Below are 13,363 nucleotides of genomic sequence, written 5' to 3' on the forward strand. Positions count from 1 at the left end.
CTAAAGTAAAGGAAATATTTTTAGCTGACATAATCCTGAGCTGACTGTCATGTCTTCTTTCTGTGTGTGTCCGTGTATGTAGGAAGGAGGACTCAGGCCTGTTGGTCTACAAAGACCACTTGCCAGTCAGTCAGGTTGTGGTTGGTGATACAAGCAGAGCTGGATCTGAGGCCAAACTAACCATAGGGCCACTCAGATGCCGAGGGGACTGTGAGTCTCACACACACACACACACACACACACACACACACACACACACACACACACACACACACACACACACGTATTTCATGTTGTTTCATAGACAAATATATTTTATATCTTGTGGTTATTTTCTATAGCAAACTTCCGGAATGCGGCCTCCTTTACAAGCCCCGCCTCTTACCTCCACTATCCTTCTTTGAGAGATGAAACCAGCACTGACATCTCTTTCTACTTTAAGACGTCCTCTACTCATGGAGTCTTTCTAGAAATCCTGGGAAGCACCAGCTTCCTTCACATTGAGCTCAGAGGTGGGTCAGTGTGTGTGTACTACTGTAATACTGTTGAGACCTTTGCACATGTGCAGTTGAGATATTAGGTCCTTTTTAAAGATATAATCCCCAAAGGTTGATTCTGTTCATCTGGACGTTTTCAGTGGGAGAAACGTGTCGTGACTCATCAGCTGACTTCTTCAGTCTCAGCTGACTGCAGGTTTCAACCTTATAAACACTGCATTTGCATAATGACTGAAACCAGCTGACTGAATGAACAATGGGCTGTGAGGTCAGTTCATTGATCAGCTGAGACTGAAGAAGTCAGCTGATGAGTGACGACACGTTTCTCCCACTGAAAACGTCGTTTTAAAATATCTGTTGTTTTATAATAATATTCCTTAAGTGAAACATGTATAATGTAAAAAATATTGGTCCCAGCATGGAGCCCTGTGGAACTCCATTCATAACTTTTAAATTCAAATTCAAATTCAAATTTTATTTGTCACACACACACAACCATACACAGTATGACATGGGGGTGAAATGCTTGTAGCTGTACAATGCCCGACCATTAAATGACAGAAGAAAAGTTTTACAATATTTACAATTTACTACAAAAATTTACAAATTAACTTAGGAATTTACAGTAAAGAATGTGCAAATAGCAGAAGAGATTATAAAGATAAGGATTATAAATTATAGGAATTATAGGATTATAGGAAATGTGTGGTGGTGCGTGTGGTGACGTGTGTGAGAGTCCAGTCTTATAGTGACGTGTTTGGGAGAGTCCAGTCCTACACCTGGTTCAGGGCCCGAATAGCCTGGGGGAAGAAGCTCCTCCTCATTCTCTCTGTTTTGGCCTTAAGGGAGAAGTGTGTGAAGAAGACTCCCGTTTATATGGATAAATTGGAGTCTATCAGATAGATATGATTCAAACCAGCACAGTGGTGAGTTCTAATCTCTGTAGTAAAACATTGTGCACTGAGGTCTGTCAGGACAACCATGGAGAGGAGTCTGCTATTAGAACCCATAAGTAGATAATTCATAACCTTCACTAGTGCTGCTCCTGTGCTACGATGCACTTTAAGTAAACCATTAAATAAACCGTTCCTTTGCAAATGCAAATGGTCAGTGTTTGGTGACGTCTCTTTCAAAACATTTTGAAATGAAAGGAAAGTGGGTCTATATTTAGCTAAAACATTTGGATCAAGTAAGAGCTTTTTGAATAGGGATTTAAAAGCCTGTGGTATGTAGCCTGTAAACGGAGATAACTTAATCATCAGTGTTTATTACTATCTGTCTCTAGGAGATGAAAATTTTAACTATTTCCAATGTTTGACATGTTTGACTCCACAGCCGACTCAGTGGTTTTATTCTCTTTTGGCATTGGCACTGAGAAGATGGAGCTCAGTGTCCGCTCACCAGTGCCGTTAAATAATGACCAGTGGCATCGTGTGGAGGCTGAAAAAAACATCAAGGAGGCAGTGCTGCAACTTAATGGACAGCACAGAATGGTCAGGCCCACCACCTTACAGGGCCATGCAAAACCAGAGCTCTACAGTGATCTCTATGTTGGTAAGACTTGTGTGCCACATATGTTTATGGTCCCATTTGGACTCATGAGGAGTATGTTACTCTTCTTCATGTCTTCGAACCGCAATGAACAAGCATGTGTGCTTCATTCAGTATATTTGGTCTTTTTTTTTTTATGTTTTAAAATGTTATGTTGTGATCATCAGAGTCTGAACTATAAAAAATCTTTTAAGTTTTTGTCTGAATTTATTAATGGCTGCAGATCATCCAAATATAAAAAAAATGTTAATGGTCCTGACTTTGACGACAAATTTCCCAAAGGGTGAGAAGGTGCTATCGGGCATGGGGCGACCGTGCCCGATAGCACCGTGGCTCAGGGGGTTGGGAAGCGTATCTGTAACCGGAAGGTCGCCGGTTCGATCCCCGGGCTCTCTGTCCTGGTCGTTGTGTCCTTGGGCAAGACACTTTACCCTACCGCCTACTGGTGTTGGCCAGAGGGGCCGATGGCGCGATATGGCAGCCTCGCTTCTGTCAGTCTGCCCCAGGGCAGCTGTGGCTACAACCGTAGCTTGCCTCCACCAGTGAGTGAATGTGAGAGTGAATGAATAGTGGCATTGTAAAGCGCTTTGGGTGCTTTGAAAAGCGCTATATAAATCCAATCCATTATTATTATTATTATCACCGCTCTGGTGGGGAACGAGCCTGAGTTAGTGCGTGAGGTTGAGAGGTACCGGCTAGATATAGTCGGGCTCACCTCTACGCATGGCTTGGGCTCTGAAACCAGCCTCCTGGAGAGGGGTTGGACTCTGTCTCAGTCTGTAGTTGCCCCTGGTGAGAGGCGGTGGGCTGGGGTGGGTATTCTAATATCCCCTCGGCTTGCTGCCGGTATGTTGGGGTTTTTCCCGGTGGATGAGAGGGTTTGTTCCCTGTGCCTTAGGGTCGGGGAACAGGCTCTGACTGTCATCTGCGCTTATGCGCCGAGTGGCAGTTCAGAGTACCCAGCCTTCTTAGAGTCCCTGGGGGGGGGGGGTGCTGGAAGGTGCTCTGTTGTCCTGCTGGGAGACTTCAATGCTCACGTGGGTAACGGCAGCGAGACCTGGAGGGGCGTGATTGGGAGGAACTGCCTCCCTGATCTGAACCCGAGCGGTGTTTTGTTATTGGACTTCTGTGCAAATCACAGTTTGGCCATAACGAACACCTTGTTCGAACATAAGAGTGTCCATAAGTGCACGTGGCACCAGGACGCGCTAGGCCGCAGGTCGATGATCGATTTTGTAATTGTATCACCAGACCTGCGACCATATGTTCTGGACACTCGGGTAAAGAGAGGGGCTGAGCTGTCAATTGATCACCACCTGGTGGTGAGTTGGATCAGGTGGCGGGGGAGGACGCTGGACAGACCTGGTGCACCTAAACGCGTAGTGAGGGTGTGCTGGGAACGTCTAGCAGAGGCCCCAGTCCGCGAGATCTTCAACGCACACCTCCAGCAGAGCTTCAACAGCATTCCGAGGGAGACTGGGGACATTGAGTCCAAATGGACCGTGTTCAGCGTCTCCATTGCCGAAGCTGCGGCATTGAGCTGCGGCTGCAAGGTGGTTGGTGCCTGCCGTGGTGGTAATCCCCGAACCAAATGGTGGACACCAGAGGTGAAGGGAGCCACCAGGCTGAAGAATCACACTCCTCAGCCTCCCTGGGAAAGTCTATGCCAGGGTGCTGGAAAGGAGAGTTCGTCCGCTAGTCGAACCTCGGATACAGGAGGAACAATGCGGTTTTCGTCCTGGTCGCGGAACACTGGACCAGCTCTTTATCCTCTCAAGGATACTTGAGGGTGCATGGGAGTTTGTCCAACCAGTCTACATGTGTTTTGTGGACTTGGAGAAGGCATTCGACCGTGTCCCTCGGGGTGTCCTGTGGGAGGTGTTGCGGGAGTATGGGGTGTCTGGCCCATTGCTACGGGCCATTCGATCCCTATACAACCGTTGCAAGAGCATGGTTCGCATTGCCGGCAATAAGTCGGACTCGTTCCCGGTGGGTGATGGGCTCTGCCAGGGCTGCCCTTTGTCACCGGTTCTGTTCATAATTTTTATGGACAGAATTTCTAGGCGCAGCCAAATGGCGGAGGGATTTCACTTTGGTGGCCTCAGAATCTCATCTCTGCTTTTTGCAGATGATGTGGTTCTGTTGGCTTCATCGGGTGAGGGCCTCCAGCTCGCACTGGAACGGTTCGCAGCCGAGTGTGAAGCAGCGGGAATGAGGATCAGCACCTCCAAATCTGAGGCCATGGTTCTCAGCCGGAAAAGGGTGGCGTGCCCACTCCGGGTCGGGGATGAGTTCCTGCCCCAAGCGGAGGAGTTCAAGTATCTCGGGGTCTTGTTCGCGAGTGATGGGAGAAGGGAGCCGGAGATCGACAGACAGTTTGGGGCAGCGGCTGCAGTGATTCGGGCGCTGCACCGGTCCGTCGTGGTGAAGAGGGAGCTGAGTGTAAAAGCGAAGCTCTCAATTTACCGGTCGATCTATGTCCCTACCCTCACTTATGGCCACGAGCTGTGGGTAGTGACCGAAAGAACGAGATCGCGGATACAAGCGGCAGAAATGAGCTTCCTCCGAAGGGTGGCTGGCCTCTCCCTTAGAGATAGGGTGAGAAGTTTGGCCATCCGGGAGGGGCTCAGAGTAGAGCAGCTGCTGCTCCACATTGAAATCAGCCAGCTGAGGTGGTTCGGGCATCTGACAAAGATGCCTCCTGGGCGCCTCCTGGGTGAGGTGTTCTGGGCATGTCCCAACACCTTGGTGTTCCCCCGGATTAGCTGCAGGAGGTGGCTGGGGCGAGGGAGGTCTGGGCCTCTCTGCTTAGGCTGCTGCCCCCGTGACCCAGCCTCGGATAAAGCGGATGAAGATGGATGGATGGATGGATGGACAAAATAATAATCAAATCACCAGAATTATGCTTATGTACTTATACTAATTACCCTACTCTAATGCTAATATTAGGGTGGTGAGTTGGATCAGGTGATGGGAGAGGATGCTAGACCTAAATGTATAGCGAGGGTGCGCTTGGAATGCCTGGCAGACGCCACAAGATCTTCAGCTCCCACCTCCAGCAGAGCATCTACAACACAGGTGTCCAGCTCCAGGTCTCGAGGGCCGGTGTCCTGCAGGTTTTAGATATGTCCTTGAACCAACACAGCTGATTTAAATGGCTAAATTATCTCCGCAACATGTCTTGAAGTTCTCCAGAGGCCTGGTAATGAAGTAATCATTTGATTCAGGTGTGCTGACCCAGGCCCTCCAGCAGGACACCGGCCCTCGAGGCCTGGAGTTGGACACCCCTGATCTACAGCATTCTGAGACACGAGACACTGAGTCTAAATGGACCTGCATTGCTGAAACTGCTGCACTGAGCTGCAGCTACAAGGTTGTTGGTACCTGTTGTGATGGTATACCCTGAACACCAGAGGTGGACACTAGGGGTGAAGGGAACCACCAGGCTTTAGATGGAGTCCTATCGGGCTTGGTTAGCCTGTGGGACTTTGGAGGCAGCCAATAGGTACTAACAGGCCAAGTGGAATGTGGTGACGGCAGTGGCTGAAGCAAAAACTCGGGTGTGGGAGGAAAGACAATGGAAAAAAACTTCCAAACTGCCTTGAAGAGATTCTGGCAAACTGTCAGGCGACTCAGAAAGGAAAAGTGGTGCTCTACCTGCACTGTGTATAGTGTGCTGACTTCGCTGCTGACTTCAATTGGGGTGGCTGTAGCTCAGGAGGTAGAGTAGGTTGTCTAGGTTTGATCCCTGGCACCTCCAGTCTAAGTGGGGCATGAGATGTCATTATTTTCTGATTTCTGTACCGTTAGCTGGAAGCCACTGCAGACTGGAGCACACGAAAAACAAGAAACTCATTCAACAGTAATGTGCTAATCTGCATATCACATTGAATTACTCGTTATTTGAAGGTGTTCTTAATGCTGTTCTGGATTATTCTGCCTTACATCTATACCAGGTGCTTCAAGTGGTCAAAGGGGTTTTCTGGGCTGCATGCGAGCTCTGAAGATTAATGGTGTGACCTTTGACCTGGAGGAATGGGCAAAAGGGACTCCAGGTGTGAATCCAGGCTGCCAGGGCCACTGCAACAGCTACAGGATGCACTGCAGAAATGGAGGAAAGTGTGTAGAGCATTACAATGGTTACTCCTGTGACTGTTCCCTTACTGCTTACGATGGACCCTTCTGCACTGATGGTATGACCAACACCCTGTTTGAGATTAGATAGGTTCAGATTTAATAATCAATAAGAATTTCCGCTATGTTTTAATGTTCTTTATTCTTTAATTATACCTTAGATGTAGGCGGCTACTTTGAGACGGGGACATTGGTGCGTTACGACTTGCTGCCAGAGGGGGGACCTTTTGCATTGAGGGACGTGAAGAGTCTGTCAGGTGTTGGTGTTTCAAGTGAGGCCAACCTGACTCAGGAGGAGCTTGTGTTCAGCTTCAGCACCTACAGTGCTCCCAGCATTCTTGTCTACATCAGTTCCAGAACTCAGGACTACTTGGCTGTGGTTCTCAGACACAATGGTAGGCTTATTAGTGTCGTATCTGATACATTTAATGTGTTCTCATCTTTGTAAACTTTATCTAGGGTGGTCTCCATGCCAAATATACTTGGGAGAGATACTCAGCCCAAGTGGCACTCTGATGCATCGGAGTGTCGGTGTAAATGTTAGATAGCAAGCACCTTTGTAGAAGAACAATTGAAAAAAAGTGCTTGTGTGAATGGATGAATGAGGCAAGTTGTAGAAAACACTTTGAATGCTCAGAGTAGAAAAGCACTATGTAAGAACCAGTCCCTTTACCATTTATGAACTGTAAGAAATGTACGTATTTCTTTGTGTTTTCAGGCACTCTCCAGATCCGCTACAGCCTTGGAAGACTCACAGAACCGTATACCATAGATGTTGACCATCGTAACATGGCCAACGGTCAGCCACATTCTGTCAACATAACTAGGAACTTAAGGGAGATACGGCTACAGGTTAGTGAATCCTGCCACTACAATACGCGATGAATTGCAAAATGCAGTCAAGTTAATAATAAAAGTCTTCAGCTGAAAATTCTTTTAGTTTGAAGCTGTAGCAAATATTTAATAGTGAGTATTAAGTTTGTATTAGGAGTGATTTAATGCAGCACTTTTTGCTGGAATGTCATCAAAGACACAATTTATAACAAAGACTTATTATATAGAATAATTATTTACATGCTGTTACCCCTGTGTTACTGAGATATGTATGTGTAAGTTCTTTGTCGCTTTCACAAATTTTTTTCCATGTGTAAATAGAAATAACAGAAGCTAGGAATTTTTCTTTAGCTGGCGATACACGCTGCTTCAAAACTTAGTATTAGAAAATATACACTAACCACTATCAAACGTTTGGACACAGCTTCTCATTTAACGGTTTTTCTTTATTTTCATGACTTTTTACATTTTAGATTCTCAGTGAAGGCATCAAAACTATGAATGAACACATGAAATTATGTAGTAAACAAAAGTGTGAAACAACTCAAAACATGTTTTATATGTTAGATCCTTCCTAACAGCCGCCCTTTGCTTTGATTCCTGCTTTGCTCACTCTTGGCGTTCTCTCCATGAGCTTCATGTCACCTCAAATAGTTTCCAACAGTCTTGAAGGAGTTCAGAGGTGCTGAGCACTTGTTGGTCCTCTGCCTTCACTCTGCGCTCAATCTCATCCCAAACCATCTCCACTGGGTTTATGTCAGGTGACTGTGGAGGCCAGACCATCTGGTGCAGCACTCCATCACTCTCCTTCTTGGTCAAACAGCCCTCACACAGCCTGCAGGTGTGTTTGGGGTCATTGTCCTGTTGAACAATACATGATGGGATGGCATGTTGCTGCAGGATGCTGTGGTAGCCATGCTGGGTCAGTGTGCCTTCAGTTTTAAATAAATCCCCAACAGTGTCACCAGTAAAGCCCCCCACACCAGCAAACCATCAACTCCATGCTTCATGGTGGGAACCATGCATGTAGAGACCATCGTTCACAAAGACACGGCGGGTGGAATCAAAGTTCTCCAATTTGGACTCATCTTGTGTTTCTTGGCCCAAACAAATCTCTGCTTGTTGCTTTTCCTTAGTCGTGGTTTCTCAGCAGCTATTTGACCATAAAGGCCTGATTCCCACAGTCTGCTCTGAACATGTAGAGATGTGTCTGCTACTGGAGCTCTGTGTGACATCTATCTGGGCTCTAATCTGAGCTGCTGTTAACTTGTGATTTCTGAGGCTGGTGACTCGGATGATTGTATCCTCAGCAGCAGAGGGACTCCTGGTCTTCCTTTCCTGGGGCGTCCTCATGTCAGACAGTTTCATCGTAGTGTTGATGGTTTTTCTGACTGCACTTGGGGACACATTCAAAGTTTTAGCAGTTTTCTGGACTGACTGACCTTCAGTTCTTACAGTAATGATGGGCTGTTGTTTCTCTTTACTTAGCTCATTGGTTGTTGCCATAATATGAACTCTAACAGCTGTCAAACATGGCTGTCAGCTGTGCACCAACCTGACTGCTGCACAACACTGATGGTCCCAACCCCATTAAGAAGGCAAGAAACTCAACTCCACCAATGAACCCTGACAGGCTCACCTGTGAGGTGAAACCATCTCAGGTGACGACATCATGAAGCTGAGAGAAGGCCGAGGGTTTGCAGCTGGGTGGCTACTTACAGGAATCTAAAATATAAGACATATTTAGTATGGCTTATGTTCAAGTTAACGCAGCTTTCACAGTATCAAAAAAGTAACACTGGCACTAATCGTATCACTCAATGCAGCATTTGACAAAGTAAGCTGGAAATTTCTGTTTGCAATATTTAAGAAATTTGGATTTGGAGAATCATTTATCAGTTGGATAAGAGCGTTTTACACATCGCCAGTGGCCACAGTCACCACCAATGGGTTAATTACACAAAGCGTTACTCTTCACACTGGTGCCAGGCAAATATGTCTAGCTGCTACTATAAGACAAAATGGCAATATTAAAGGTATTTCAATGTCTAATATACAACAAAATTCTTCTTTATGTAGATGTTTTATTGCTCCTTCAGGATCCCCACTCTTTGCAGCAAACATTTGGGTTATAGATTTGCTTTCAGAAGTCTCAGCTTCTCTATAACCTGGTCGAAATCCACTATTTTGCCACTCTGTATGGATGAGGAGGACCGGGCAGATCTTAAATATTAAATATTAATGTTTCCTCCAAGCTGACCAAATCCTGTTCAGCATGAATTTCACCCCCTTGCTTAAATTGGTTCAAAAGAATCATCCATCCATCTGTCCGTCCATCCATCCGTCCATCCATCTGTCCATCCATCCATCCGTCCGTCCATCCATCCGTCCATCCATCTGTCCATCCATCCATCCATCCGTCCGTCCATCCATCCGTCCGTCCATCCGTCCATTTCACAGGGAAAGAACCTTTTATTAGATTATATATCCTAAGAAAAAAAGTCACCTGCTCTCAAACAGAAATCAGCTGAGTTCAATAAAAACTGGTCCATTATCATCACTAAAATAATGTATGCTACTGCCTGATATATCTTAATTATTTTTTTCCCTCTCTCCTCGTCTCCCATTTCACATCCTAATCACCTCTAACCACCTTTGATTCCCCCTTGTACACAAACAAAAAACAAAAACGCAAAACCGTTTAACCTGATCACCGATCCACTTATAAACAGGCTTTCTCCTTTGGCTCTGGGGGCTAATCTAAAGGGGGCCATACACAGGGTTCCCTCCAATCAGGTCTGGGGGCAGCCCAGAGCTCTATGGTCCTAACTCCAAAAAGGAAGAGAGCAGTGGGTGCCAGTGGCTTGGGATGTAGAGCAGATTGTCCAATAAACAGAGGGCTGGTGGTTCGAATTCTGCTCCATACCAGTCGTATTATTACCAGTCATTCAAGACTTCAACACTGGTGTGAGTGGGTGAATGAACCAAGTTAAGTAAAGCACTTTGAGTGTTTAGAAAAGAGCTATATACGAACTAGTCCATTTACCAAAAAGGAGGGGGGCGTATGAAAGGAAAGAGAAAAAGACCTTTCCTACCCTGCAGGCAAAGCCTCTGAATCATCCCTCCAGCTTATTTTAGCAGAATACCGCTGTGAGCTATTATATTCTTCTTATAACGATGTTACTGTTGTCATGGTCATGACTGTCATTGTTCATAGCTGGTCATTGGTCATACTTATGGCTATTATTATCGTCATTATTATGATTGATGGTGATAATACTGAGTTAATGTTGCTTTAACTATTATTATCATTATTGTTATAATTGTCTCCTAAATTACATTAATCCTGGACTGAATACATTAACACGTCACGCTCACTTCACTCTCACTACTCACAATCACACTTGTATTATTTTCTTCCAACTCTTATATCTTATCATAATTATCATTATTATTATTATTATCATGATAATAAAAAAGAAAGTAGTAAAAATAAAGGAAAACCATTAAATAGGAATGTGTGTCCAAACCCTTGACTGGTAGTGTATATATTTCTTAAAGTCACTACTTTGAGATAAGCTGCTAAAGGTGCTAGTTTGATATATTGATAGTCAGAGTAGAAAAATGTATTTAAACCCTGAGTTCACCTGAATTGCAAATTGTAATTAGTTGCAATTGTAAATTACATCTGCTGAAAGAATAATTCTATTATAAAAAGTATGTCTGTGAAGGTTCTCAGTCATCCAGGTCATCGTAGTCTAAGGAGCTTGCAAAGAAAAGCGTCTGGACTTCTTTAAGTTGCTTGAAGACGTTTCACCTCTCATCCGAGAAGCTTCTTCAGTTCTAAGGTCAAATGGTGGAGAGTCCCAGATTTAAACCTAGTGGGAGTTTCCCCCCACAGAGGGACAAAAGGACCCCTGGTGATCCTCTAATCGCCTGAGTCAAGGTGGGAAACTGGGCGTGGGTCCCAATCAGCCAGAGTTTCAGGTGGGTTCATTGTGAAACCTGGCCCCACCTTATCATGCGAATTCCTGAGGTCAGATGGCCCAGGATGTGAGTGGGCGTTAAGGCATCTGGGAAGGGATCTCAAAACTGGATTATAGATGGCAGAGAGTTGGTGTCGTAAGCCCCGCCTCTGTTCAAAGATGGTCGCTCACAGTGGACGTAGATGCTTCTTTCACTCCTCTTTCAAACCATCTGTCCTCTCTGTCCAAAATGTGAACATTGGCATCCTCGAAAGAGTGACCTTTATCCTTAAGATGCAGATGGACTGCTGAGTCTTGTCCTGTGGAGGTGGCTCTTCTGTGTTGTGCCATGCGCTTGTGAAGTGGCTGTTTGGTCTCTCCAATGTAGAGGTCTGAGCATTCCTCGCTGCACTGTACAGCATACACCACATTGTTAAGTCTGTGTTTTGGCGTTTTGTCTTTCGGGTGAACCAGTTTCTGTCTGAGCGTGTTGCTGGGTCTGAAATACACTGGGATGTCATGCTTGGAGAAAACTCTCCTGAGTTTCTCTGATACACCGGCTACATAGGGGATGACAATGTTGTTGCGTCTGTCCTTCTTATCCTCCCTCGCTGGTGTCTGATCTTCTTTTCTGTGCCTCTTTGCTGACTTTAAGAACGCCCATTTAGGGCGTTCTTTATAAAAAGTACATCAAGTACATCAAATTATATTTAAAAACTAGTTTTTAGCTTAAACAAACTTCTTTTCACCAAATCAAGGACAGGAGTCTTAAAACTTGCCAAAGTTTAAAGAAGATTCAGTTTATCAGTTAAACTTGACTGTTGCTTTTCTCTGTCCACATTATCCAGCTGGACCATTATCCAGTGTCCACATATACGCTGCCTGAGGCCTCTGACACCCAGTTCACTTTGGTCAAAAGTATCTTTCTTGGCAAAGTCTTTGGTGAGTCTAGAGATTTGTGTGTGTGTGTGTGTGTGTGTGTGTGTGTGTGTGTGTGTGTGTGTGTGTGTGTTTATATGGCTCCTGTTTTTGCATGACTGACTCCATGAAGGGATGCTGAGTGATGTTCTATGATCTGAATATTGTCCTATTTATTCTTGTACCAGTCACTTATTAACTTTTTTGTGTGCCTTTTTTCCTACCTGAAATGATGAGCTTCTACTTCTTAGAATCCAAATATGTTTTGTGTTGAAAAAAATAAAATAAAAATGAAGTAAAAAGTAGAAATGGCATTTAGCTTTTACTGTTTCTAATATCATTAGAGCAACACTACAGGGTGGGCCATTTATGTGGATACACCGTAATAACATGGGAATGGTTGGTGATATTAAAGTCCTGTTTGTGGCACATTAGTATATGTGAGGAGGCAAACTCCTCAAGATGGGTGGTGACCATGGTGGCCATTTAGAAGTCGGCCATCTTGGATACAACTTTTGTTTTTTCAGTAGGAAGAGGGCCATGTGACACATCTAACTTATTGGTAATGTCACAAGAAAGACAATGGTGTGCTTGGTTTCAACGTAACTTTATTCTTTCATGAGTTATTTACAAGTTTCTGACCACTTTTAAAACATGTTCAATGTGCTGCCCATTGTGTTGGATTGTCAATGCAACCCTCTTCTCCCACTCTTCACACACTGATAGCAACACTGCAGGAGAAATGCCAGCACAGGCATCCAGTATCCGTAGTTTCAGGTGCTGCACATCTCGTATCTTCACACCATAGACAGTTGCCTTCAGATGACCCCAAAGATAAAAGTCTAAGGGGGCAGATCGGGAGACCTTGGGGGCCATTCAACTGGCCCACGACGACCAATCCACTTTCCAGGAAACTGTTCATCTAGGAATGCTCGGACCTGCACCCATAATGTGGTGGTGCACCATCTTGCTGGAAAAACTCAGGGAACGTGCCAGCTTCAGTGCATAAAGAGGAAACACATCATCATGTAGCAATTTCAAATATCCAGTGGCCTTGAGGTTTCCATTGATGAAGAATGGACCCACTATCGTTGTACCCCATATACCACACCAAACCATCACTTTTGTTGGTCCAACAGTCTTGGAGGGATCCATCCAATGTGGGTTAGTGTCAGACCAATAGCGGTGGTTTTGTTTGTTAACTTCACCATTCACATAAAAGTTTGCCTCACTGAACAAAATCTTCTGCGTGAACTGAGGGTCCTGTTCCAATTTTTGTTTTGCCCATTCTGCAAATTCTGTGGCCGATCTGGGTCATCCTCGTTGAGATGCTGCAGTAGCTGGAGTTTGTAAGGGTGCCATTTGTGAGTAGCTAATATCCGCCGAAGGGATGTTCGACTAATGCCAGTGACATGCGGCGAGTGCTACGCTGTGGGCTCTTGCTGAATGAAGCTGGGACAGCCA

At 45.2% G+C, this 13,363-nt stretch overlaps 2 protein-coding genes across 2 annotated transcripts in view; one reads left to right on the top strand and one right to left on the bottom strand.

The window, feature by feature from the left end:
* Positions 1 to 13,363, top strand: part of cntnap2b (contactin associated protein 2b) — a 54,331-nt gene that overhangs the window by 31,136 nt on the left and 9,832 nt on the right. The window contains exons 16-22 of the mRNA XM_080862018.1: positions 83 to 210; positions 342 to 512; positions 1,833 to 2,051; positions 6,005 to 6,241; positions 6,344 to 6,577; positions 6,901 to 7,034; positions 11,830 to 11,923. Coding sequence (XP_080718144.1) covers positions 83 to 210; positions 342 to 512; positions 1,833 to 2,051; positions 6,005 to 6,241; positions 6,344 to 6,577; positions 6,901 to 7,034; positions 11,830 to 11,923 — 1,217 coding nt within the window. The remainder of the gene's footprint in view (positions 1 to 82; positions 211 to 341; positions 513 to 1,832; positions 2,052 to 6,004; positions 6,242 to 6,343; positions 6,578 to 6,900; positions 7,035 to 11,829; positions 11,924 to 13,363) is intronic.
* Positions 1 to 13,363, bottom strand: part of xkr4 (XK related 4) — an 86,608-nt gene that overhangs the window by 7,911 nt on the left and 65,334 nt on the right. The window lies entirely within an intron of this gene.

Source organism: Rhamphochromis sp. 'chilingali' (assembly GCF_963969265.1).
Source record: "Rhamphochromis sp. 'chilingali' genome assembly, chromosome: 16".
Classification (NCBI taxonomy): Eukaryota; Metazoa; Chordata; class Actinopteri; order Cichliformes; family Cichlidae; genus Rhamphochromis; species Rhamphochromis sp. 'chilingali'.